The sequence below is a fragment of the Stenella coeruleoalba genome (genome assembly GCF_951394435.1).
Source record: "Stenella coeruleoalba genome assembly, chromosome: 5".
NCBI classification, from domain to species: Eukaryota; Metazoa; Chordata; class Mammalia; order Artiodactyla; family Delphinidae; genus Stenella; species Stenella coeruleoalba.
The window spans coordinates 72,530,199-72,557,917 of record NC_137150.1 but is presented as its reverse complement, the minus strand read 5'-3'; the positions used below and the strand labels follow the sequence as shown (position 1 = coordinate 72,557,917).

The following is a 27,719-nucleotide window of genomic DNA, read 5'->3' as shown; positions in this document are numbered from 1 at the left end:
ATATACCCCGGAGGAACATGGATGAACCAGAAGTGGAATGAGTCTAAGTAAGAAGGAAACCTTGCCAAGACCCAGCTCGATCCCTAATTAGATTGTGATTATCAGACCCTCACTCTATCAACCTAATGGAGGGAAGGGGGAACTCTCACTGGGAGATGATATCATGTGGTGGCTCACTCTACAGTTCTTTTATACACACTGTCTGGCACAGAAGAAAACATTACCAAGTCTGTGAAGAGGCAGGAAAACATAATAATCACAAGAGAAAAATGAACCATTGAACTGGACCAACAGATGATTAAAATGTTGAAGTTAGCAGACAAAGAATGAAAAACAAAAACAAAAAACTGATGAATAAGATAAAACAGAGGAAAAGATGAACAAAATGGATGAAAAGATGGAGACTTTCAATGGATAATGAATCTATTTTAAAAATTATAAAAACAAATCAAATTCTAAAATTGAAAATACAATATTAAAAATTAAGAACAGGGCTTCCCTGGTGGCGCAGTGGTTGAGAGTCCGCCTGCCGATGCAGGGGACGCCGGTTCGTGCCCCGGTCCGGGAAGATCCCACATGCCGCGGAGCGGCTGGGTCCGTGAGCCATGGCTGCTGAGCCTGTGTGTCTGGAGCCTGTGCTCCGCAACGGGAGAGGCCACAACAGTGAGAGGCCCGCGTACCACAAAAAAAAAAAAAAAAAAAAAATTAAGAACACTGTGCAGATTTGATAACAGACTGGAGATTATAGAAGAGAGAATTAGTAAACTCAAAAACAGGTCCATAGAAAACATTCAAACTGAAATGTCAAGAGACAAAAAAAAGATGATACAAAGTATGAAACATATGGTGAAACAAGGTCAAATAATCTTACATATGTAATTGGACTCCCAGAGGAACAGAGATAAGAGAATGGAGCAAAAACAATAGTCGAAGAGACAATGGCTGAGAATTTCCCCAAACTGATGAAAGATGTCAACCCACAAATTAGAGAAGCTCAGGGAAACCCAGGCCAGATAAATAAAAGGAAAACCACAGTAGGGAACAAAATAGTCAAATGGCTGAAAATCAACAACAAAGAGAAAATATTAAAAAGCAGCTAGAACTTTCTCTTTGTGCAGCTGTCTCTACACTGGGGACTCTTTCCTCTGAACTCTAGCTGCTTTGGCGTCTTCCCCTCAACACAAGGAGACCACCAGGCTCCTCTTGGTTTCCCCTACCTGTGACTGTCCTGGAGACTCTTGCCAGGCAGTAAACTGGTGCATTTGGGGGGGGCTCACCCCATTTATTGTCCATCTCTCAGGGATCACCATTCTTTTTTGCCTTATGTCAAATGTTTTTTAAATGTTGTTTCAGGGACTTCCCTAGTGGTCCAGTGGCTAAGACTCCGCGCTCCCAATACAGGGGGCCCGGGTTCGATCTCTGGTCAGGGAACTAGATCCCACATGCCACAACTAAGAGTTCACATGCCGCAACTAAAGATCCCGCATACTACAACTAAGATTCTGCATGCTCCAACTAAAAGATCCTACATGCTGCCAATGAAGATCTTGCATGCCGCAACTAAGACCCCGTGCATCCAAATAAATAAATAAACAGCTATTAAAAAATAAATAAATGTTGCATATTTCTTGTCTGGTTTTTTAGTTGTTACAGTTGGAAGGGTAAAATCTGATTTCTTATTCCATCTTGGCTGGAAGTGGAAATCTCAAAAAGATTTACTTTTAAACTGAGGAAATGTGCCAAGCTGAGCTTACATATATACTATTAAAACTCAATAACTACAGAAATTGTTGATAAGGAAGACCAAGAAAAGCTTTTGTTTGTAAAGGACTACTTTATCACTGGCATTGGTTAGAATTTGCTGACACGTGTGATGATTAAAAGCAAACCACACTGTAGTCGCTTTTATTATTTTTTTAACCTTCTTTACAGTCAATGCACACCCTTATTGCTTGTGCCTGGGGCACAAGGCTCCCAGCACCCTACCCTTGGTATTCCATAGTATACATCTCCACTCTATTCCAAAAATCGAATACGGCCAAAATTGAATTCATCTTCCACAATAAATCTGGTATTATTATATTTTCCACCTATCAGGATATCGTATTAAAATTATGTATGTCTCCCCACAATTAGACTGAGGGCTTGCAAGAGAAATATTACTTCATGTTCACATTAAAAAAAAAATGCTTGTTGAAAGAATCGTGCTTTAATATAACAGACTGAAGTCACTTTCCTCTTTGTTCAGAAAAAGAATAATAGATTTATTGCACAGACTTACTAAGCACTTGTAGTCCAGTCACTATTTGGTGCTGGCTGGGGCTACAATGGGGAATAAGACCAGGTTCTTGCCCTCCTGGGGAAGTGTTCTCAGTTGAGGAGAGGCGGGTCAGAGATATAGAGGCACATCGCAATGCCAAGGGGAAAGATCACCATGGAAAAACCAGAGAAGAAAAGCTTGGGCCAGGCCTCAAAGTGCAGCCAGAGCAGGAATGTGGTCCTTCGCTTTTGACCAAAGGGAAAAAGGATTAGTGGAGGGAGTAGCTACGGTTTGCCTTAGCCCTATGGGGGTTAAAAACTTGAGAGCAGGCTGTAAAGAAGTCTCAAACCCGTTCTGCAATGTTCAGATCGCAGTTTCTACAATCCTCACGCGCCACGAGGAAAGAGCCGAGTCCGCGACCAAAAGCGGAGTCCTGACGCCAGGGGCGCGGATCGTCAGAAAGACGTCCCGGGCGGGCGGGGGAGCGTTCGCCGCCGGAAGTGGAGGGAAGGCGGGGCCACGCCCCCAGCGCCGAGCCCTTGCTTCCCTCCCCCGTCCCCTGCACGCGGCGCGGGCGGGGCTGAGGCGGAAGGGCACCGAAGAAGGTGACGTTGTAAGTGAGCGCCGGCTTCTCGGCAGTGGCTCCAGAGGAAGCTCGGCGGCTGTGGCCGTTGTAAGCAGGCCGGACGTCTGCTGGCTGACGGGCTTTCCCCTAAAGCTGGCGAAGGCGGGGCCGCAGTTCGAACTGCCGCAGTATCTGGCCCCACGGCGGGGCAGGTGCCGGCAGCGAGGGACGTAGGTAAGCGGGAGCCCGGGTGTCAAATACGGCGAATGACTGACGGACCAGGCTGGCTGGCCATTCTCGCGCCAGTGCGCGCCAGCTCAGCACCCTGGCCTGGAGGCCTCGAGCGCTGCTCTTCCCCCACCGCCGAACCAGAGGCAGCGGATTTCTCCCCGGGCGCTGTTGTGCCTTTCTGGGGGCGGGGAAGGAGCTCGTCCCGAGGGACCAGTGTCCCCTTTTTCTCGCCAGTCCGAGCTGTACGACGCAGAAGCGGAGAGGGCTAGCGCCCCCGGCCGCTCTTCCTGAAGCCGGGGGAATCTTTGAGCGGAAGAACTGCTGGTAGAGGTCCTCCAGCTCCTGCCGTCTTGGGTTTTATTTGTTCGGACAATTCTGCTTCCTTCCTGCCTTTGGTTCCATCCTCACACTCCTGGGACCCTGTTCTAGTGAACGGGTATGGCACAATTGAACATTTGGGCGGTGGGAAGCCTGTTTTTCCCTTCTGTTTATGCTAGGCAGTATCAACCCCCGTTACAGTGTATGACCACTCTTTTGGGGGAGGAGGGGTGCGGAGAGGATGTCGGAGATAAGGGTTTTGGACTTGGAGTTCGAAAAGCAGAATTGAAATCCTGGCCTGCCACTTGCTGGTGGCTTTAATCTTGTGTAGACATTTTTAACCCATATAAAGTGGAACTTTCTTTTACCTATATAAATTAGTTGGGAGAATTAAATGAAATGAAGAAAGCAGAACGTTAATCATGAAATATTTTGGGAATCAGGTTAAAGTCGGTTTAAGAATACCCAGGACGCTTAATGGTAGGTTCTTAATTATGTCTTTTACCCAGAATAACTACGCTTGGTATGGAGAAGGGTGCCAGAAGAGATACTAGGATCTTGTGGTTAAAAGCTAACTGCAGTCTCTGCTTTGGGTCGGGCAGCATTAGAAAGAAATCAGTTGCTCCTAGTCACCCAGAGGTCTCATGCTTATTGATTACACATTATTGGTGTATGAGGGATGACCTAAATCAGTTTTGCTTCTTGCTCAGTATGTCTAGTGGGCCCTTTCTAGGAGAAAAGCTGGGAGGGGCTTCATTCACACCTTGGCCCTCTTTAGAAGGAATTCTTTGCACGTTTCTGAGGACTCCTCCCTCTGCTTCTAAAGCATTTCATGTTAATTGAAAATGTTCAGAGAATAAATATAAGGACTTGAATCCTTTGAGTGGCTGAACATTACAGTTCTAAGTTAATATGAGGAGATACCTTTCTCTGTATTGGTGAGAGAAGACCATTCCCTGCTCTGAAGTTTAAGTAGACCCTAAGAGAAGTGTTTGGGGAGGGGAGAAGGGAGATGCAATCAGTGACTTGAGTGAGTAGCACCTGTTCTTACGGTTGCTTGGTCAGACAAATTAAGGGTACTTGCCTTCCCTCATTGGAGTGTGATGATGCTCAGTGAAGCATGATGAAGTGCAATCTTCAGTTCCTTTGACACAGAATTGTCAATTTGGAATTTTAAGTCATGGATACGGAAGGGACCTTGAGGGTCATCTAATCCAGTGGTTCCAAAACCTGCAGGGACATCAGAATCAGTTGGGGAATTAAAACAAAACCCCAGATGCCCAGACACTACCTTAATAGATCTGAAATGGGACCTGGGTATTTGCGATTTTTAAAAAGCTTTTCAGGTGATATTCACCATTTGAAAACGCAGATTTTAGTTTATAAACAGGCTCAGAGAGGTGAAGTGTCAATTAGTTTGTTGCCTATGCTTTTTTTTTTTAATTTATTTATTGTATTTAATTTTTTGACCGCGTTGCATCTTCGTTGCTGTGCGCGGGCTTTAGTTGCAGCGAGTGGGTCTTCGTTGCGGTGCGTGGGCTTCTTATTGTGGTGGCTTCTCTTGTTGCGGAGCATGGGCTCTAGGCACGTGGGCTTCAGTAGTTGTGGTGCCTGGGCTCAGTAGTTGTGGCTCGCGGGCTCTAGAGCACAGGCTCAGTAGTTGTGGCACATGGGCTTAGTTGCTCCATGGCATGTGGGATCTTCCCGGACCAGGGCTTGAACCCATGTTCTCTGCATTGGCAGGCGGATTCTTAACCACTGAGCCACCAGGGAAACCCTGTTGCCTATGCTTTTTAAATTTCTTTCTCTTTTTCTTCCTTTCCTTAACAAATAACCTTACTTGAATCAATAGTACTATTTCAGGTTTTGTATCTCTGAGAGCACAGAAGGGGAAAAAAGTCATTTGTCAGTAGCTCTATGTAATTCTGTTTTCATAGTTCCCTATGCAATTAGACTCCTTAATGCTCTTTAATGAAAGTATTAGATTTTACAGTAAAATTTTTTACTAAATGTTGCTCAGGTTTTTTTGTTGTTGGCAGAATTATATAAAGACCATATCATTTTATAAATCAGTTTCTTAGTAGACTTTTATGCCAAGCCTTCATAAACCATGGAAGAATTCCAGTTAAAGAATATTTTCACTTTTGTTCTGGTTTGTCATAAACTCACTGTACTGTCCACAGGTTTCTCTCCACCACCATCCCCCACAATGCTGGTATGCATGACCTCTTATTTTGTGTCACTAGCCAGCTTCCTATGGAACTCAATTTGAGAACTGTTAGAGAAGCCCTATAACTTCTCTAATTGCCTTATAAACACCTGATTTAACCAGAGGCTCTTGGTATTGCCTTAAGCTTGTCCTTGAATTTTTAGTCCCTTTTTCTTTTTTGGTTAATTGTACCGTGCCACTGATTTAAAGAATTTGATAGATATCTAGAAAGGATGAACTGATAAGGAAGTAACAGTGCCTCATATGTATTTTTCTTGCCCATTACAGTGAAAATGTCGTGATTTTTTTAGGGGGGTGGTTAATATTTTCAGCATTCTTAAGGTAATAGATCAGGCAGAGTTGAACATTCTCTTTTGGGGAGATACATTCATTAGCAAATTATTCTTTGAATAAGAATCACTGAAACGATGAAAAGCCTGTGTTAGTAGAGCCAGAAATGGACCGTACATCACAAATCCTCTAAAGGAAGATGCTGAATTATTTTCTTTTTAAACATGACCCTGTTTATAGCATGTTAACTTCCTACAACCAGATGACACAAGGGCATTCTGAATTCACTGATTAACAAAGCCATGTTAACAGAGAGGTAATCTATAAATTCAGAATCTAGAGAGACATATGGTATGTGTTTAAGATGAAAAACCAAGTCACTGAGTCTCTAATTTTTTTTTTTTTTTTTTTTTTTTGGCCAAGCCGTGTGGCATGTGGGATCATAGTTCCCTGACCAGGGATTGAACCTGAGCCCCCTGCATTGGAAGCATGGAGTCTTAACCACTGGACCACCAGAGAAGTCCCTCTAAATTTTTTAATTTTGTGTCTGAAATACCTTAATTCTGAAGCCTAAAAATTGGTGAATTTCAGATTCTGACAGAATACACTTTTCAAGTAGAGGTATTGAGAAAGGATAAATGGGAACCCAGGATTCACAATTTTAATGTAAACTGATATTATGGATTTAACAGAAATAAAGGCGGGGGAGGGTAGTGACAACTTGAAGACCCCGTGAGAAGTGGAGTTTAGAAGTCACTTGCTGGTCCTTGAGGCAGTCTTCTCTGTCTGTAAGGACTTGAGACCAAAATTGGATATTTAACTTAATCTGCTTTATGTGTGTTAGCTGAATGTACCTATCACCAGTAGGTACCATAAATGTACAAGTCTCCAGTTCTCAATCTGGACCTTTTTATGGTTCATTCATGTCCTCTGATGCCAATGGGCAATACATTTTATTTTTGTTTTGTTTTGTTTTGTTTTGCGGTACGCGGGCCTCTCACTGTTGTGGCCTCTCCCGTTGTGGAGCACAGGCACCGGACGCGCAGGCTCAGTGGCCACGGCTCACGGGCCCAGCCGCTCCACGGCATGTGGGATCCTCCCGGACCAGGGCACGAACCCGTGTCCCCTGCATCGCAGGCGGACTCTCAACCACTGCACCACCAGGGAAGCCCTTTGTTTTGTTTTTAATCTTGTTTCCTACTACAAACCATTCATTCTGTCTCATTTTTTGGGGGGGGCGGATAACCTCTCCCCTGTTTATTCACTACACAGCAGCTATTCTCATTACTTCTTATTACCTACAGGAGAAAGAACTTTTTCATAGTGATGCTTCAGTTAATCTGTACAGTGGTTGCACTGCAAAATTTTACTCATATAAATATTGAACCCCTCAAGAATTGTTCAGACTTCAGGCTGTCCTAGGGTCAGTGAGTATCTAATAAGAGTTGAAAGCTCACTTCTGTTTCCCTTGTGTGTGTGTTTTATCTTTTTTCTTAAAAACCATATTTGCTTTGCTCTTTATTTTATTATTATTATGACTTGACCACCCCCCATGGCTTATGGGATCTTAGTTCCCCGACCAGGGATTGAACCTTGGTCCTCAGCAGTGAAAGCGTGGAGTCCCAACCACTGGACCACCAAGGAATTCCCTATTTTATCTTTGAAGGAATGTTGGTATTTGGTGAACACATAACAGTATGGCCGAGAATACAGGAGCAGAAATGTTAAGGGACCCCATGTGGAGGTTGCTTTTAATTTTAATTACATGTACTCTGAGTTCATGCTTGGGATATGTTGATTTTAGGGTACTCTGGCTGGACTCTTATTGGAGAACCTTCAACAGTATTATCTTTGTCTTTTTTCTTTGGTTAGGTAGATTTCCCAAAGAAGAATCTTCAGATCTCCTGCTTGGAGCTTATAAGCTGGGTTGTCAACTGTCTTGTAGCTAAACTGGGGGAAATGGTAGAGGTCTTAGCATTCAGTATGTAAACACTCATGTTCATTTAACTCAACTATTTTCAGTATGGTACCCTCATTCTCAACTGGACCAGATGTTTTCCAGTCCAGGAATCCTTTGTTTTTCCTTTAGAGCTGCGTTATCCAATGTGGTAGCCACTAGCCAAATGTAGCGACTTAAATTTAAATGATTAAAATTAAATAAAATTAAATATTTCGTTCCTCAGTTGCACTACACACATTTCAAGTGGTCAGTAACCACATGTTTCCAGAGACTATCATATGGGGCAGGGCAGATACAGAATATTTCTATCATTGCAGAACTCCTGTTGGCCAGTGCTGTTTTAGTCTAGAAAGTAACACTCCAGGCTTCTGCAAGGATCAGGGAGGGGCAGTTGGCTGGTTTTTGTGGCGAGTAGAAGGGTATCTAAATGATTTGATTTATCCTCTTGTTTTTAGCACCATGTTCACACCCCACTTACAGAACTTCCTGCTGCCAATTCCTGACCTGTTTTGAGGCACTGTTGTATAAATTGGATTGCTTTCCTTCTTGCAAGCTTGACATTTAACTTTCTTTTTTTTTAAATTAATTAATTTATTTTTGGCTGCATTGGGTCTTTGTTGCTGCATGCGGGCTTTTTCTAGTTGCAGCGAGCAGGGGCTACTCTTTGTTGCGGTGCGCAGGCTTCTTATTGCAGTGGCTTCTCTTGTTGCAGAGCCCGGGCTCTAGGCGTGTGGGCTTCAGTAGTTGTGGCACGCGGGCTCAGTAGTTGTGGCTCGCGGGCTTAGTTGCTCCGCGGCATGTGGGATCTTCCCAGACCAGGGCTTGAACCCGTGTCCCCTGCGTTGGCAGGTGGATTCTTAACCACTGCGCCACCAGGGAAGCCCTGATTTTTATATTATTAATTAATTTATTTGGGAGGCACAAAAGGGCAGATACATGTATATTTTCTTATTTTTTCTTTTATGAAAGGTGGCTATATATAATATAGAAAAGAATTAACCTTGCACAAAAAGAAAGCCTTTATCCTTGGCTTTAAGGAGGTAATCTCTAAACCCTTGGAATGTTATGTCTGATTGGAGTGTCTTTATTTGCCTGTGGGCCTTGGGTCACTGATAATCTAACAATATGATATAGGATGGGGATTGGCCATGCCAGAAAAACAAAGTGTGATTTAGGGTAATGACTTTGATATCAGTCGATCTCCAGAGGGGTTGAAGACTGAGCTCAGTCGTGTGGGCAATCAGTTATGCCTATGAACCCCCATAAAAACTCTGGACATCAAGGCTTAGGTGAGCTTCACTGGCTGGCAGTTCTTGTCACACTTTGTCACACATTGGTGCTGGGAAAGTAATGCTGTCTCTACTCCATGGGGAGAGGACAAATGGAAGCGCCTCATTTGTTACTTCCCCTGGACTCTGCACTATATAGTTCTTCACTTGGATGATTTTAATCCACATTCTTCAGCTGTAATAAGCCATAACTATTAAGAGTTTTTAGTGAGTTCTGTGCGTCCTTCTGACAAAGTATCAGACCTGAGGGTGGTTTTGGAAACTCCCTGAACTTTCAGTTGTTGTCAGAAGTGAGGGTGATCTTGTGTGGACTGTTCTCCCTAACTGTACATTGGCTAAACTATTGCAGTGGTTTACCATTGATACTCATTTGAACTCTGCTTTTTTCATTTAAACCGGAAATTACTCCATGTTAGTTCATAGACCTTATCCTTATTCTGTTACAGCTTCATTCACTGTGCAGATGAACCATAGTTTATGCAACCACTGCCCTATGTATGGGCATTTAGGTTGTTTCCAGTATTTTGCAATTACAGACAGTGTTGCAGTGAATAACCATGTACTATGTATTTTCATTATTATTGGAGATGTATCTTCAGGGTAAATTCCTAAAAGTGGAGTTGTTGGATTAAAAGGTGAATACTTGTATGGTTTTGTTAGATATTACCAAATTCCCCTCCAAAATGATTTTATCAGTTTGTATTCCCAACCAGCAAAGTATGAAAGTCTTTTTTCTCCCACCAACAAAACATGTTGCTATAACTTTTGCCAAATTTTTTTGAGGTATAATTGACATATATTGGTTTCAGGTGTACAACATAATGGTTTAACATTTGTATACATTGCAAAATAATTACAATAAGTCTAGTTAAATCCATCACCATACTTAGCTCCCCACCCCCCAAATTTTTTTTCTTGCGATGAGGGCTTTACTTTTAGCGGCTTTCAAATATGCAATACAGTATTATTAACTATAGTCACCATGCTGTACAGTACATCGTCATGAATGACTTGTTTATATGTTTATTTATGGAGGTTTGTACCTTTGACTCCTTTCACCCATTTTGCCTATCTCCCAAACCCCCTTGACAATTTTTTAATGCATGAAGTTGAACATCTTTACTTATGTTTAAGGGCCATTTAAAAATATTTATTTGTGAATTGTTTCATTATGTCTTTTTCCCATTTTTCCATCAACCTTTTCCTTTATCCCTCAATTTAAGATATTAAATATTAGTAATATTAGCCCTTTACTTTCTATTGAGTTTTTCATTTTTGCTATTTTAAGTGTCCTAAGCTCCTTTATTTTTTTAACTGTTCCTTTAAAAAAAAAATCCCATTCTTTTTTTCCCCAGTGGATGTAATGTTTTCTTCTTTGAGGATAGCGTTGGGGTTTTTTTTCTTCTCTCTTTTTAAAAAAAAATTGTAAAATATACATAACATAAAATTTACCATTTAAATCATTTTTAGGTATACAGTTCAGTGGCATTAAATACATTCATATTGCTGTGCAACCATCACCACCATCCATCCTGAGACCTATTTTAATTTTCCTAAACTGAAGCTCTTCACATTAAACAATAACTTCCCTTCTCTCCCCTTCTCAGGTTTTTTAAGTTGACTTCTCTAAATATGCTTTTGCTTTTATCTGTTTGTTTTTGTCTACTTTTTATCCCTGGAAGTGTGGTGATTCTTAGTTATGCTGTCTTTTGACCACTAAGAAGTTGGTTGGAGGTTCTGAGCTTGTGGTGGGACTTGTCACTTGTGGGGTGCACTGTGGGCCATGCTGGGCCATTCTGTGGGGGCATACCTGTACTTATATATTTTCTTGTGGAATAATCAGTTTCTCTGAAGAAGAATCTTCCAATCTCCTGCTTGGACGGGAAAGACAGACTGCCAGCGTTTTGGGAGATGAGTGGGAAAGTGTTGTGGGGTCTTATATTCAATATATAATTCCATCTTCAAACTGTTCCTGGGATCCCCTTGTCTGCAGAACTTCCTTTCTGAAGGAGAAACTTCTAATCTTGGGTTGGGGAGGGACAGTTACCTGCTATGCGGAGTTGGGGAGGGATTTGGGGGTTTCATTGCTTCTTAAACTTTGGGGTAATTGTTTGGGCCTGTGTAGTTGTGGCATCCCCAAATATCAGTATCTGTTGGTCTTTCTGAATGATCTATCCCTACCCAACCCCCTGCCCACCCCCAGAACTGATCTCCTCCTTTGGGGTATAACTTTTCTGGGAGCTGAGTGAGGAAAGAGGTTGGGGAGAAATTCCCTATGTAAACTGATTTATCCTCCTGTTTGTACCCCTGCCCTCAGTTGTACATGATGTGCCTGACTGTTCTAGTTCATTCCCTTGAGTAAGTGAAACTTTGATCATCTGCCGTGGTAGGAGAAGGGATCTTAGAGTCTAATTGCTTCTTATTCAGACTTTCAACCAGTCCTTCCTTTTTCAGCTGTCCTCCATTCCCTGACCTTCATAGGTATTGTTGCTCTTGGTTCCTGAGCCTTTCTGAGGTCCTGTAACTTGCTGCTTGGCTTCCCCTACTGCTGGCTTAGATTTCAGCTCTTTTGGCTGGCTAAGTCTGTTATCACTCATTCATCTGCTTTCTTCTTTCAGCAGTTTTATTGCTCATCTCCTTTTTTGTTGTCATTGTCCCTGAGAGGTTTTGCCTTTTTAAAAACTGCATTTCTGTCATCTTAATGGGATTTGGAAAGGAAGCAGAAGTAAACATGTGTTCAGTCCTCTTCTCCCCTCTGCCCCGCCCCCAGAGAAAACTGATGCACAGAAAGGTAATACAGCTTTTCCTAGTAAGTTATTAGTAGGCTGAAATTAGGATATTGGTTTTTGATTCTTCTGTTCCACCTGCAGTGGCTGGTGCCTTTCTTTCTAGGCTAAAGAGCCTTCAGTAATGTTAGATCTTATTAAGTCTGAGGGGAAATCATGTTTGTTTGTTTTTAATATTTATTTATTTGGCTGTGCTGGGTCTTAGTTGCAGCACGCAGGATCTTCGTTGCGGCATGCGGGATCTCCAGTTGCGGCATGCGGGCTCTTAGTTGCAGCATGTGGGATCTAGTTCCCTTACCAGGGAACGAACCCGGTCCCACTGCATTGGGAGTGCAGTCTTAACCACTGGACAACCAGGGAAGTCCCAAACCATGTTTGGTTTTGACTATCATTTTCATCTACCCTTTCCTGTAAGTGTGTTCCTAAAGTTCACACACACACACACACACACACACACACACACACACACACACACTTGTATTGGTTCTTTTTTCTTATACTTACTTGAGAGCCAGAACCATAACTGGTTGAGAGCACCTGATAGAGTCCTGTCTCCTCATAGTCACTCAGAAAGTCTTTGACTGACTGACAAAGAGGAGGCTGGTCGGTCTTCCTCTTGAGGTACTGATACTGCGTGCATATATTGACTGTCCGCCTGTGGATGACTGTACAGAATAAAAGTCCCTGCCTTTCCTTTCTGAAATTTGTTGTATGGGACTTCCCTGGCAGTCCAGTGGTTAAGACTTCACCTTCCAATGCAGGGGGTGTGGGTTCTATCCCTGGTCAGGAAGCTGAGATCCCACATGCCTTGTGGCCAAAAAACCAAAACATGAAACAGAAGCAATATTGTAACAAATTCAATAAAGACTTTAAATATGGTCTACATCAAAAAAAATCTTTAAAAGAAAATTTGTTGTATGGAACAAATTGTTTTGACGTGAACTCAGTCTTAAGTGGTGTCTGGTCCCCTCTCCCTTCTCTATCCTTCATTTTACAAATGAGAACACAGAATTTGGGTGACTTGCTTAAAGTCACTTAGCTAATGAGAAACAAGGTCAACACTTAGAAATTCTCTCCTGACTCCCTGCCCTTTCTGCTTCATCAGAAACTGGCTGAATATTGGGAAATGATTCTTGAAACTTGTTTCTATCAGAGGCAGGTACAGCAAAATGGGGTCATGTTGGAGCACTCATGTCTTCCCTTATCCCTCATTTTCATTGTGGGGAAAACCTTGATCAGGTAGGATTTCATTAGGTCTGATAGTATAAATTGAACTTCATATGCTTTTTTCAATTTTCTAATGTATATTGCTGTGAATATATCTTTTTTTTTTTTTGCGGTACGTGGGCCTCTCACTGTTGTGGCCTCTCCCGTTACAGAGCACAGGCTCCGGACGCGCAGGCTCAGCGGCCATGGCTCACGGGCCCAGCCACTCCGTGGCATGTGGGATCCTCCCGGACCGGGGCACGAACCCGTGTCCCCTGCATTGGCAGGCGGACTCTCAACCACTGCGCCACCAGGGAAGCCAGTGAATGTATCTTTATGACCTTATTTTTAGGGTAGAAATGTAAATTTTCTTTCTCTTCTTTACAGCTGCATTCAGATCTCATTATGCATCAGAAAAATGAAAAAACAGAGGAAAATTCTGTGGAGGAAAGGAATCCACTTAGCTTTTTCTGAGAAATGGAATACTGGGTTTGGAGGCTTTAAGAAGTTCTACTTTCACCAACAGTTGTGCATTCTGAAAGCCAAGTTGGGAAGGCCAGTTACTTGGAGCAGGCATTTAAGGCATTTCCAGTGCAGAAAGAAGGCCCTTCAATTCCAGAAAACGTGGATCCAGGATGAACCCCTTTTTGCTAAGGCAAAGTCCAATGTGGCTGTTCAGAATCTTAGTACTTTGTCCTCTAAAGTGAAAGGAAAGGACACTAAACACTTCATTTCCTCCTCAAGGACCTTCTTGAAACTCCAAGCAGAGAAGTTGCTATCATCAGCAAAGAACTCTGATCATGAATACTCTGGAGAGAAAAGTCTCTTGAAGGCAGCCACTGACATACCAGCAAATAGTGTTTTAAGTCAGGCCAGTGGTCACAGACCTAGGACGGAGCCACAAGCTTCTGATCCTCCTATGAAGTTCAATGGGGAGAGCCAGAGTCCAGGTGAGAGTGGCACAATTGTGGTCACCTTGAGCAACCATAAGAGAAAGCGCTTTTGTTATGGCTGCTGCCGAGGGCTGGAGCACCACAGGAATGGGGGACCCCTGATTCCAAGAAAGTTCCAACTTAATCAACATAGAAGAATAAAAGTATCTCCTCATATGATGTATGAGAAATTATCCATGATTAGATTTCGGTACAGGATTCTCAGATCCCAGCACTTCAGAACAAAAAGCAAAGTTTGCAAGCTAAAAAAAGCCCAGCGAAGCTGGGTGCAGGTCACTGGGGACCATCAAGAGACCCTTAGGGAGAACAGTGAGGGTGGCAGTTGCAGCTTATTCCCTTCCCCAGAACCTAAAGACCCTTCTTGTCGGCATCAACCATACCTTCCAGATATGGACAGCAATGCTGTGGTGAAGGGAAAGAACTCTCATGTGCCTGATGGCCACACTAAAGGAAGCCCTCTCTTGGGCAAGGAACTTAGTTTAGATGAAGCATTCCCTGACCAACAGAATGGCAGTGCCACATACATCTGGGACCAGTCACCCTGTTCCTCTCCTAAGTGGGAGTGTACAGAGCTGATTCATGACATCCCCTTACCAGAACATCATTCTAATAACATGTTTATCTCGGAAACCGAGGGAGAAGTTATGGCTCTGGGTCAGGAAAATCGGACAAGTACTGTCAATGATGACAGAGTAAAACTGTCAGTGTCTGGGGCAGATCAATCTGTGAGTAGTGTAGATGGGCCTGTGTCCGAAGAGACTGTTCAGAATGAGAGTTCATGCCAGATGGATGAGGATGGATCTTTCAAGCAGAACATTCTTAGTTCTAAGTTGCTGGACCACCCTTACTGTAAAAGTCCACTGGAGGCTCCTCTGACGTGCAGTGGACTCAAACTAGAAAATCAAGTGGGAGGTGGGAAGAACAGTCAAAAAGCCTCTCCAGTGGATGATGAACAGCTGTCAATCTGCCTTTCTGGTATGCACTCTTCCTTTATTCTCCCTCAATCTCTGGCCCACACCTGCTGTCCATTATCCTTTCTAGGAGAGTCCTATTTGGTCCTTCCCCACATGGATTTCCCTTTAAGCATTTAGACATTCTTTTATATTGCTGTATTATATAGATGTTCCATAGTTTAGTAAGTTTTTGATTGACGGACACTTGTGTTGCTTTTAGTTGTTTCCCTCTATAAACAATGGTGCAGTGGAATTACTTCTTTATACTTCTATGGTTGTTTTTGTAAGTTAAATTCCTAGTAGTAGAAATGATGGTGGAAGGATAATCACACTTAAAATTTTAAGAGAATTGTTAAATTGCCCTCTAAAAAGTTGAACCCGTTTGCATTTGCTAAAGTTTGCTAGTCTCATAGATCACAAGAGAGTTCTTTGTTTTAATTTGCCTTTTTAAATTTAAAGTTTGAACATCTTTTTCTGTCTTTGCCATTTTTTGTTTGTATATAATTTTACTTTGCCTTTTTCTCTATTGGATTGTTTATATTTTATTTAATATATGAGAAGCTCCTATGTACCATTGTTGGCTCTAAGAATGTGGCAACAAACAGGATACACTGATTCCTACCCTCAAGGTCCTTAGCATCATTATAGTTTTTTTTTTAATGAGAACCACTATAAAGTTATAATGTAAATACATTTTTTTAAATGTAAAAAGGCATAAAATTTCCTTTATAGACAGCTTCTCATTTATCTGCCATGTAATGTAAAATGTGCCTATAATAAAATAAGTATGATTCTTATGAGAGAATAGAGCGAGATCAAATGCACCATTAAGAAAAACATGCATACGAGACTATGAATTCTACTGAGGACAAAGGCCATTACTTTAAATACTTTTAAATTCCCGAGTTCCTGATAGAGTTCTCAGAACAGAGTTTCTTGGTTAATGAATAGCAAATTGATTTATTGGTTAAATTAGCAACTATGGAGCTTCCTGACAACAATATAAAATTAGTGGATAATTCACCAGAAACTGGCTTCTAGATTTTCATTTTAGTTACTATTTTGAAACAACATAATTTAGTACCAAAGGTTTAAACACCCAGTATAATTGCTAGACTGTGAAATCAGCATTATTTATATCTCATCAGCTATACAAAACTCATCATTTTTTCTTTCGGAAAAAAAACGGTAGTAGAAATCCCAAAGAATAAGGGAGAAACTACTAGTTAAAGGTCATGTTTACTAATCTAGCACCATAATTCCATTCTCAGGACCTCCCAAGTGGCTGGAAGGAGGAAGGGAAGAAGTGAGGATGTTGGAAAAGTAAGGGTTGTTCTTAACTTGTGGCCCCATTTGTGGTGTAAGGCAATGCAGGGTCTAGCAAAGAAGAAAATTGCTGAGGCTGGAGATGAAAACAAAAGCTTTTGGTTCAGATGGTAAAGGAAGCCCTCAAGAACAGTAGAATCAGTTTATCCAGGAGGCAGTGCTAGAGTCGGCCTCATGAACTAGGGGGTTTCTTCTTGGCGTCCACGTCCTTTTTAATTTCTTCAAGTATGTCGTAGTTCTGAGCCAGATACATTCCCACCACATTGCCAAGAGTAAATCCAAGCAGGAACTGGAGCATAGTGTCGGCAAGGAGGGCTCGAAGGGCGGCTGCAGCTCCTTGGGCCGTCCGAGCCTGCCTCCCCTGGCCTAGTTTTAAAGATGTTAAATTAAATTTTGGTAAAAGCCCTCAGTACCCTGACTTTGTGTATGACATTTTTGCTTAACAGAGAATTTCAATTCTTACATAGTAAAATTTATTTGTCTTTACATTATGGCTTCAAGTTTTTACATAGTGCTTTAAAGTCATCTTGTCAAAATCTACCCCATGAAGTCATTTGGTATAAACACTTCTGGAAGATAATATGGCAGTATCAGTCTTTGACCCATTCCCCTTCTTGCAATTTAGCCAAGATATAAAAGAGTACAAATATATTTGTACAGGGACATTACTTATAGTATTGTCTTGGTAGTAAAACACTGAGGACAACCAAAGCAAGTGTTTTTATGGACCTATAAATTACAGCATATCCAGGCAGTATACTATGAAGCTATTAAAGAATAAATTCGAAAAGTGAAAAAAGCAAGTTGCAAAACAGAAGGAGGCCATTTTGTTAAAAGACACATGTGCACATAACGAGTACATGTATATATGTGTACACATGCATTTGTATAGGATATATCTGGACAGATATATCAAATTGTTATAAATGGCTTTTTCTGGGGAGTTAGGAGAGTTACTTCTTGGTGGTTTAAACAATTCTGAACACTTTGCTTTTTCAACCATTAAGTATGTATGAAAAACTTTTCCTCACAAAATGACAAAGTACAGAGTCCTAGAAAATCTTTCAAAAAAAATTCTGTTGTTTATGCTGTCCTAGAATGAAGACAAATTTCCCTACTATGAGGTTAGCAGAACCATGATTCATAAATCTGAAAAAGTTAGCATTTACCCACAAATACCAATTAACTTACAAATATATATGTAGCACTTCCAAAAAAGTTGATAAATTGACTGTGTCCTATAGTAAAACTGTAGCATAACGTGAAGACAAGAATTTTTTACAGAATTCACATTTAGTGATCTGTAATGTAGTTATTTTAATAGGCTAAAAGAGAAAAGTCATGGTATCTCAGCAAGTACTGAAAGCCTGATAATAAAGCTTAGCTTCCTTTGTGTTTAAATCTCTTTGAAAGCTAGGAATAAAGAAAACTTCCTTCACTTAGTAAAGAATATCTGTCAGAAACCAATAGTAGATTTACGAGGATGAAGTAAGCCCATGGAATCTCTTCTTCCTCCTACCAAACCCATAGAAATTATGAAAAATATATTTAAAACATATGTATCTGTATACTCAAAAACAAAGAGAGTTTTGGTAGATCAAAAACTGAGAAACTAACAAGGCATAAAGTAGAGGGGAGATCCAGAGGGGAGCCCCAGTGACAGAAGGAAGATTAGTGCAGGAAAATGGTGCAACACTGAGGGTGTACCATTTCTGGAGATGGTGGAGGTGGAGAGGAAAGGGGAGACCCATGGTAAAAGACCGAGTAGTTGGAAAATCTCCACAAAAGCATCTCTCCCTGCCTGTGCCATATATCAGCAAGGAGGATATCTGCTATCAAGCTGAAATTTCTCCCCCCACCCCAATTTTATTGAGATATAATTGACATATAGCACTGAAATTCTAAGAATAGGAGATTGGTGTGGAGAGGCAGGACATTCCCCTCTACTCCTGTCCCATTACTTATAATGCCTGGCAAGAATGAAGAACAACCCTTTCCAGAAGAACTGTTTTGGGGGTTCTTAGCATCCCCACATTGAAAATAGTTCAAGGCAGAGCAAAAGCTACTGCCCATCACAGCCTTCCCTCCACCCGCAAGTTATTCGAGTAGAGATGAGCCTGTAATCTATCACCAAACATCTGGAGAAAGCCAACACGATGGAAGAGACAAATTGAACTAAACTCAAGTAATCAGGATTAATAGAGCAATCAGAATAGGAATCAGTATAGGACAATCAGCATGGTATATGCTCCCTTAATTGACTTTGTAGTGTTAGCCAATATTCTGTGGTGTCCTGAATGCTGGCTCTTCTCTAATATAACTGCACATTATGCTCATTTTGTATTTATATATTTAATAAGAGCCCATGGTACTTATCAAAATTTACTTTTGTGTTTCATATTTTTATCAAATATTGCATAAACTGATGCAGTATTTGTTCAGAAAGTTACTCTCTTAAAAACCAAGTTGAATACTTTGCAACAACAGTAGTGTTATGTTTGTACAAGACAACTTTAAAAAATTTCAGGGAGGGTAGGAAAGTCTAGGATTCTGTACTCAGATTAGCTGTTTTGGAAGGAAAAGAAATAGATTCCTGTATCACAGTATGTTCCAGGTGGATTGAAAAGTTAACTAATTAGAAACAAATACAGATAAACAAAAACTTGTACACAAATATTCATAGCATCATTATTCATAGTAGCCAAAAAGTGGAAAAAACTTAAATATCCATCAACTGATGAATAGATGAATAAAATTTTGGTATATCTATACAATGGAATATTATTCTGCCATAAAAAGGAATGATATATTTCAGTTTGGGTGAACCTTGAAAACATGCTAAGTGAAAGAAGTCAGACACAAAAGGCTACATACCATATGATTCTGTCGTTTTGAAATGTTCAGAGTAGGCAAATACATAGAGATAAAAAGTAGATTAATGGTTGCCAGGGGTTGGGGAGGGGGGGAATAAGGAGTAATTGCTAATACATACAAAGTTTTTTTGTGGAGTGATGCAGATGTTCTGGAATTATGTAATGGTAATGGTTGTACAACTCTGAATATATAAAAACCCACTGAATTGTAGACTTTTAAGAGGATGAATTATGGTATGTGAATCATAGCTTAAGCTGTTAAAAAAAAACACAAGACCATTTTTATAATCTTACATTGATAAGACATTTTAAAGCATGATAGGAAACTCAGAAGCAATAAAAGTATACCAATTTGACTCCATAAGCATTAAAATCTCGTAAATATAGATAACCAAATTCATAAGTGAAAATCTGCAAGTTTTAATGTCCTTTGACCCAGAAATTTGAAAATGTTTTTAGTTTTTAATTTTTGGCTTGCAGGGTCATAGTTCCCTGACTAGGGATCGAACTCTTGCCCTTGGCAGTGAAAGCATGGAATCCTAACCACTGGACCGCCAGGGAGTTCCCTCAGAAATTTGAATTTTAGCAAGTGTGTTCTAAGGAAACACTAGAACAAGGATATATTGAGGGTTTTAATTGTAACATTATTTAGAGAGCTAAAAATTAACAAATGGCCATCAGCACGGAATTGGTTAAAATATGCCAGATCAATTTAATGGACCACTAGATTGTTTTGAATTGACTTAGGGAAAAAAAATCCATGTATTGAATATAAAAAAGCAGCTTCCAGAAGAGTGAGTATAGTTTGCTACTTACATGTTTAAGACATACATGTTCATTAGGGCATAAAAGTTCTAAAGGAATTATGGGGTGGCTGCCACTTTATTTTAAAATGTTTATGGTCATGTATTGATACTAGCATAAATACTTAAAGCTTGTTCCCATTTCAAGTTTGTAAAAATATTCAGCCCTATTTTCTAGACTATTAATGTGTTATTTTTACATGTAGGTGTTTGGAAAAAACTAAAGATGGCTTCCTACATTTTTTTTTTTTTTTTTGCGGTACGCGGGCCTCTCACTGTTGTGGCCTCCCCGTTGCGGAGCACAGGCTCCGGACGCGCAGGCTCAGTGGCCATGGCTCATGGGCCCAGGCGCTGTGTGGCATATGGGATCTTCCTGGACCAGGGCACGAACCTGTGTCCCTTGCGTCAGCAGGCGGACTCTCAACCACTGCGCCACCAGGGAAGCCCGGATTCCTACATTCTTTACACCAAAATGAATTTCAACTGTGAACAAAAGATTTACTTGGTAGTTCTAATACTATTTATTGATTAATTCATCTTTTCCCCATGATTATGAGATGCTGCCTGCCATTCTGATTCCTATCTGGTTGGTTTCTCTGTTTCTGTGATAGCACTATTCTGCTTCAATCACTGTTATTTGGTTTTATAATTTGATGGGATTAGGCCCTCCTTCTCCTCTTCTCTTTTGCCCCTATTCACCTCTCCTCCTTAATCTTTTTCAAAAATTTCTAAGAATTTCTCACATTTTTGTCCCAAGATGAATTTGGATTTGGTTTTTCAATTAAACCAATGAACAAACAGTGGCTTTTGATTGGTATTGCATTACATTAATAGACTAATTTAGGGGAAATTGCATTCATTTTAATATGGAGTTTTCCTGTCTAAAAACCAAAGAATTACTCCATTTATTGATCTGTGTCCCTTACTAGAATTTGGTAGTGCTTTTCACTTGTTTAATAAGTTTAATAAACTTAAGCACATTCCTTAAGTTTATTCTTAGATATTTTGTGCCTTTCCTATTTTTGATGGGACCTTTCTGACATGTGTATTGTATCTTGTTGGAGAACCAAGTGGTTGCATTTCATATGTGCACAACACAATGAACCCCTTCCACTTTCAGGGTGGGATGTGATCCAAGTGACCCATATCAGTTGTTGCAAGAAAAAGCTGTCTAACACAGTTGGTTTAACATGATGAGTAATTTAACTTCTAAAAAACACCTCAGTTTTTGTTTTTCACATTATTACCTTTTGTACTTACAAGATGGAATATAATTTGAACTCCAATTTTTCATGGTTTTGTTTTTTCCTAATATTTTATCCTTTGCTTCTAGGTCATACTAAAATTTTAGTACTTCTGGAATAAAAGAAATTGTATATTCCAAATGTATTTTCCTTGTTGGTTCATTGGTTTGGTGAAAACAAGTGGATAAATAGTGAATTTAACTCTCATTTTATTTTAATTTTTTGGCTGAGCCCTGCAGCAAGTGGGATCTAGTTCCCCAACCAGGGATAGAACCACTGCCCCCTGCAGTGGAAGCGTGGAATCCTAACTATTGGACCTCCAGGGAATTCTGTAACTCTCATTTTAAGAAGTCTGTTTTTTGGGTTACTCTTGGCCCATGGGTATTAGAAGGGAAAGGTAAAATGAAGAACTAAGTTGTTTTGTAGAGAAGAGATAATAGATATTTCCTGCATTGGAGGTGGCACAGCATAGACGTTAACGGCTCAGTTTCTGTTGTCACATAACCTACAGTCAGAACCTGATTTCTGCCATATGCTAGTTAAGGGTCCTTGGGGAAGTTATTTAACCTCCTTAAGCCGCCTGTCTCCATTTTTAAAGTAGGGATACTGTCTAACACATAGGATAGTTATAAGGATGAAACGAGGTATGCTAGTGCTTGGCTTATGAGTGCTTTTTTTTTTTAAATTATGTATTTATTTTTGGCTGCATTGGGTCTTCGTTGATGTGCACGGGTTTTCTCTAGTTGAGGAGAGCAGGGGCTACTCTGTTGCAGTGCGCAGTCTTCTCATTGCAGTGGCTTCTCTTGTTGTGGAGCACAGGCTCTAGGCACGCCGGCTTCAGTATGAGCGCGTTTTAACTGTTGTTTACTTCTGGTCCTAGTGAGATAATGGTGTGTGCATCAGTGAGACATTGTCATTAGGGTTGTCCTTGAAGATCCAGGTAGGGCTTTTCTACTGCATTACCAATCCATGTTTATCATCTGAAAGTGAAAACAAAAATACAGATAAGAGGAAAAAAACATAACAACTTAAACATAATAACTTAAAATCCCCCAAACACTGCCGTTCAGAAATAACATTGTTAACATAACAAGGACACCTCTTGTTACAAATTTGGAATTGGGTCCATATTCGATTGGTAGAAGAGATTGCTTTCTTATTTGAAGAGTCTCAATTAAGGTTGCTGGGCCTAAAGTTTAATTTTTTGTTATTAGGGGCAATATTTTTGTATAAAATTTGTTCCTTAAATTCAGTTTCTCAAATGTTGGGAATCCTTATCTTCTGTTTGGGTCCATTCTCCCATGTAGACACAAGACTATGCTTAGACAACTGTAAGATATGATATAGTAAACACTATCGGCAAACATAGGCCGAATGGATTCCTAGTGTAGAAGCCCCAAGTCATCATCTCCTACTCTGACTAAACTGGAACATGAGACTCCCTTTGTCTTCTGGATGCCTAAAGCCTAGACCAGGAGCAGACATAAGCAAGCAACTCTTTCCTGCTTACTGTACTCTTAAGCCTTTCAAGTTGGGAGCTACTCTGGTGGGAGACTAACAGGAGGAAAATAGGTTTTTCACACATTTGTCTGCTCCTCCCCCATACAAAACACTCCATTTCCAGGACAGTTACTGTGTTGTGATCATTTCTGTCCATTTTATATAGATACTTAGCAGAGGCCACTCTTGAAGTTAGAAAGGGGGCTGGGTAAAATAAGTGGCTAACAGTCCTCATTTTTTCCATCTTAACTCGGTGGACTTAACTGTCAGACTGATGGTTAGCCAGACTGTTGTTCTCCCCACTCCCCACTCAGTGGATAGCCTAAGTCATATCTCCACTTCTGTGAGCCTCTAAGCCTTCCCTCAGCTTCTTTGTAGTTACTTAGAAATAATGGCCTGGTTTTATTTCCTAGCGTATTTTTAGGTATATTTCTTCATTGGATCCTCTTGGAAACCATTAAAATGCATATACCTATTACTTAAGTTGACGTAAAGACTAGCCTGTATCCTGGTCAAGAAGTCATTCTTTAATTCTGTTTCCTCTTTTAAAACATGCCTCACCAGCTGTTACCCAGTTAAGCTCACTTCAAAGGGTTTAGCTCACCTCATAGGGTTATGCAGTATCATGAGTATTAAAATAACTATCAAATTGTATATTAAAAATGCCTTAGTATATGTCCCTTGTTATGAGATGTGAAATTTCACACCTTTATCAAATAATAAATACAATGACAGTGATCTCAACAATTCTAATTGTGATTTTAAAAAAGATAATTTCTTCAGTTACTAAATGTGATAGACACATTTAACTAGGTGATTAAACCCTTTAGGTTTTACCTTTGGGAGATAGGATTCTTCTCCAAGGTTAAGATACTGAAAAATGTCAGTCTTTAGTTTCAGCTATCCATTTTCTAACAATGCATCAGTAGCTTAAAAATCCAATGTGAAATGATGGCTTAGAGCATTTCTCTCTAGATTGGAATGGTGAGGGCCTGATCCATTTAATTTTTTTTTACAAAGTATAACTTTTAAAAGATTTCTTTTTATAATGCATTTAGTAATGTAGGTTAAATGTATGTTAAGTGTTGTGTGTAAGTTAAGTAATGGGACGGTGACTTTGCTGAAAATGCCTTTTCCATCTTAAATTTTCTTTCTTCCTTTATTTAAGGATTCCTAGATGAGGTTATGAAGAAGTATGGCAGTTTGGTCCCACTCAGTGAAAAAGATGTCCTTGGAAGATTAAAAGATGTCTTTAATGAAGACTTTTCTAATAGGTTTGTCAATGATGCTTAAGTTAAGCCATTGAAAAGAAAATTGTTGGCTTATATGACTTTTCTCTTGATTTAAAAAAGAAAGGATACTTAGCAATAAACTGAGTTGAACTTTTGTTTCGTGTTTTTTTTTTTTTTTTTTACTTTTTCTTTCAAAATATTTCTGTTTCAGAAAACCTTTTATCAATAGGGAGATAACAAACTATCGGGCCAGACATCAAAAATGCAACTTCCGCATCTTCTACAATAAGCACATGCTGGATATGGATGATCTGGCAACCCTGGATGGTCAGAATTGGCTGAATGACCAGGTTAGTGTATTGTATATTCTCAGCATGGAAGTTGCAGAGGATGTTGGACAATAAAATGTAATTAATAACCTCTAGGTTGGCCTCACAATTATCTTTTGGAATCAAGGATTCTTTATTCCTTACTGAAGTGACTCATTCACTAACGCAGTACAGTATTGGAAAGGTTTGATTACTTTTAGCAGTAGCAATATGTTATTCATTCTGAGTGGATGTTCTGAATTGCATAGGGTTATTAGTAAGCTGGTTTTATGTTGACTTTTTATAGGTCATTAATATGTACGGTGAGCTGATAATGGATGCAGTCCCAGACAAAGTAAGTGAAAACTTTCTCTTTAGGAGAAAGAATCCTTGTGTATTAAAGGAAGAAGCTTTTTTTTTTAACTTTATGTAATTATTGGATATTTCTTAGATTTTTAAAAGGAGATTTTTGTCTTGATATGTGCTAGGATTGCGCATAAGGTCTATAAAATCATTTCAGCATAAGAAAGTCATGATGCCAGTATTTTCCTGCTTATTTATTTCAGAATGGGTGTGTTTTTGATATCTTGAAGAGGCTTTTTTTTTTTTCTTTAGTGGGTAGATGCACAAGAAGGACTATTTGCTTTGAATTTTTAAATTTAACTTTAAAAAACTTTAACTTAATGTATTACTCCCTTTAAAAATGTAGTAAAGTAGTATTCATCTTCACTTTTTCTTGGATTAATCTTTGATACTCAGTTTAAATACAAACTAACCCCCCTTAAACTCTAAAATTCCCTCAAGAGCTTAGTTACTGTTTTTTAAAATTTAATATATTAAATTTTCTTTCTGAGTACTCACATTGCCTGATGGGGAGGCTTTAATTTCAAGCAAAACCTTTCCAAGTACTTTATAAACTTTTATAAATCTAATAATTTAAACAGGTAAATATAATGAATCTCAGATTCCAACACTTTATTAATAAAGACAAAATGTCATAACTTTCCACTTAAAATCAAAAATCTGTTATACATTTTAAATTGGTATCATGAAGCTAATCTGTCAGATTCTCTATTTTGTCAAATTCTCTTAATCATCAGAAATCTAAACATACACCTGTATGTTTAGATTTAAACACCAGATGATTTTTAACATAAAAGTATTAATTTCAAGAGTATAATTTCCCTTCATTACCACTACATTTAATTCTAAACCTTCATTGGATGAAAAGGACACTTAACCAAGGCCGTGGTTCTCAAAGTATAGTCCCCAAACCAGCAGCATCAGCATCACCTGGGAATTTACTAGGAATGCAGAGTTTTGGATCCAACCGACACCTACTAAATCAGAAACTGGAGGTGGAGCTCAGCAGTCTGTGTTTTAACAAGCGCTGCAGATTCTGAAGGACTCAAAGTTTGAGGATTACTGTCTAGAGATAGCTACTACAAGCCTTTTTTATTAATATCTTAAACTGTGTGATTCTCAAAACAAATGTGCATCAGAATCCTCAGAAACCAGATTGCTGAGCCCTGCCCTCATAGTTTCTGTTTTAGTAGGACTGGAGTGGGGCCTGAGAATTTCCCTTTTAACAAGTTCCCAGGTGATGCTGATACTGCTGGTCTGATGACCACACCCTGAGAACCTCAGCACTAAGGGAACAGTTTTATCATCTCAAGTGAGTCAAAGTTAGAGTGAACACTTTAAGACTGTAGTATGTTTACCGTCTCAGGTGAGCTCATACTCGTTTATAAGCCAGAATTTTGAAAAAGCCAAGGATGCAGGACATGATGCTACATACGACTAGGGTAATTTTTTCAGTGCTAGAAATGATCATGCTAAAGCCTTTTTATAGTTGTTATGACTATAGGAGTCTCCAAATCCACATCCTTCAGATGGGGTTAGTTTTGTACTCCACATCCCTTGAGTTCAAAGTAATTGTTACCTGATTCTTTCATAGCCTGTTTCAACTTTATCACCTGATTTGATGAGATTTATCAGGTTGCTTCTTTACTTGATTGGATTCAGGTAATTTATTTACTGCCCCATTCCAGTTCTGACTATAGACCAACCACATCTGTGAGGTCATCCTAATGAAAATTTGAAACAGTCTTCTTTGAACTGGTTAATGTATGTTTTGGTCATTATTTTTAAGAAGAAACTTTTCCTCATTTTTTGGTCCATCTTACATTCAGGGATTTTAAAATTTCCATTTTCTTGTGAAGTTAAGTCTTGGCACAGCTTAATATAACCTGAGTGCTTGTATTTGATGTCTTTCTAGGTTCACTTCTTCAACAGCTTTTTTCATAGACAGCTGGTAACCAAAGGATATAATGGAGTAAAAAGATGGACTAAAAAGGTATTCTCTTTATTTCTTTTTTTTAATTTCTTTTTTATTCTAAATTTGAAATGCAGATGATAAGCCACTTTGAGTGGAAGGATAACTTTACTGCCAATTATGATGTTAATTAGAAACAGGCTTTTCAGTGTAAGTTTTTTATTGTTTCTTTTGAATGCTTTTTATTTTTTATCATCATCATTTGATTATGTTTAGTTTTTAATTTTATTTATTTTTATAGATCTTTATTGGAGTATAATTGCTTCACAATACTGTGTTAGTTTCTGTTGTACAACAAAGTGAATCAGCCATATGCATACATATATCCCCATATCCCCTCCCTCTTGAGCCTCCCTCCTACCCTCCGTATCCCACCCCCTAGGTCATCGCAAAGGAATCTTTTTGCTTGAAAGACAAGACACTAGTAAAATTCTTGAGTCTATCCAGTTCATTGGAATCTGCTATAACAGAAAGCACTGGATTGGAAGTTCATGGTTCTGACATTGCTATTAGCTTGCTGTACAACTTAGATAAGACACTTAATTTGGGCTTCAGATTGCTTATTTATAAAACAAAATGATAAATTAGAGCAATCCCTAAGGTACTTTCCAACCTTAATTTCTCTCAGTATTCATTGACTGTCAGAAACATTATTTTAAAAGCCTATTTATATACTATTTTTGATATTTTGAAATTACCAACAAGTTCAAAATTCACAGTCATAGGTCTAGAGATACTGCAACTTTTCACTTTTTATACTGGATGGGCTAGAGAAGTTAGGAGTAAGTCTTGTCTTACGTAGTTGTGGGTGGAAATAATTTTTTGCAAAGTACAAACACCTGATTGAACATTGCTATATAGGTAATATGTTCAAGGCATCATCAGTAGTGGCAAGATAAACTATATTTGGTTGAAGAGTGCACATCTGAGGAAATAGATATAATGAACTCAGGATTCAGACCTGGGTTCAGATCCTTTTTTTTTTTTTTTTCACACACACACACACACACACACACACACACACTGTATTTTATTTTTACAAGAGATAAATAGACACCAAGCATTGTAAATGGATGA

The 27,719-nt window shown here is 39.5% G+C and overlaps 2 protein-coding genes and 1 pseudogene across 6 annotated transcripts in view; 1 reads left to right on the top strand and 2 right to left on the bottom strand.

The window, feature by feature from the left end:
* Positions 1-2,857: 2,857 nt before the first annotated feature.
* Positions 2,858-27,719, top strand: part of SENP5 (SUMO specific peptidase 5) — a 39,537-nt gene continuing 14,675 nt past the window's right edge. For 3 of the 4 annotated variants that reach the window (XM_079921952.1, XM_079921951.1, XM_079921949.1), the window contains exons 1-6: positions 2,858-3,059; positions 13,503-15,043; positions 23,936-24,041; positions 24,211-24,349; positions 24,615-24,662; positions 26,586-26,663. In XM_079921952.1, the coding sequence (XP_079778078.1) occupies positions 13,534-15,043; positions 23,936-24,041; positions 24,211-24,349; positions 24,615-24,662; positions 26,586-26,663 (1,881 nt within the window). In that variant the 5' untranslated portion in view covers positions 2,858-3,059; positions 13,503-13,533. Of the gene's footprint in view, positions 3,060-12,260; positions 12,320-13,502; positions 15,044-23,935; positions 24,042-24,210; positions 24,350-24,614; positions 24,663-26,585; positions 26,664-27,719 lie in introns of those variants that run through there. The other variant, XM_079921950.1, reaches the window with a different exon arrangement.
* Positions 15,057-17,645, bottom strand: LOC307186619 (short transmembrane mitochondrial protein 1-like; annotated as a pseudogene). The gene has a single exon. The product of its transcript is annotated as a short transmembrane mitochondrial protein 1-like (transcript).
* NCBP2 (nuclear cap binding protein subunit 2) overlaps positions 19,396-27,719 on the bottom strand; it is a 32,850-nt gene continuing 24,526 nt past the window's right edge. Inside the window, exon 5 of the mRNA XM_079921956.1 lies at positions 19,396-22,247. Coding sequence (XP_079778082.1) covers positions 22,244-22,247 — 4 coding nt within the window. The 3' untranslated portion in view covers positions 19,396-22,243. The remainder of the gene's footprint in view (positions 22,248-27,719) is intronic.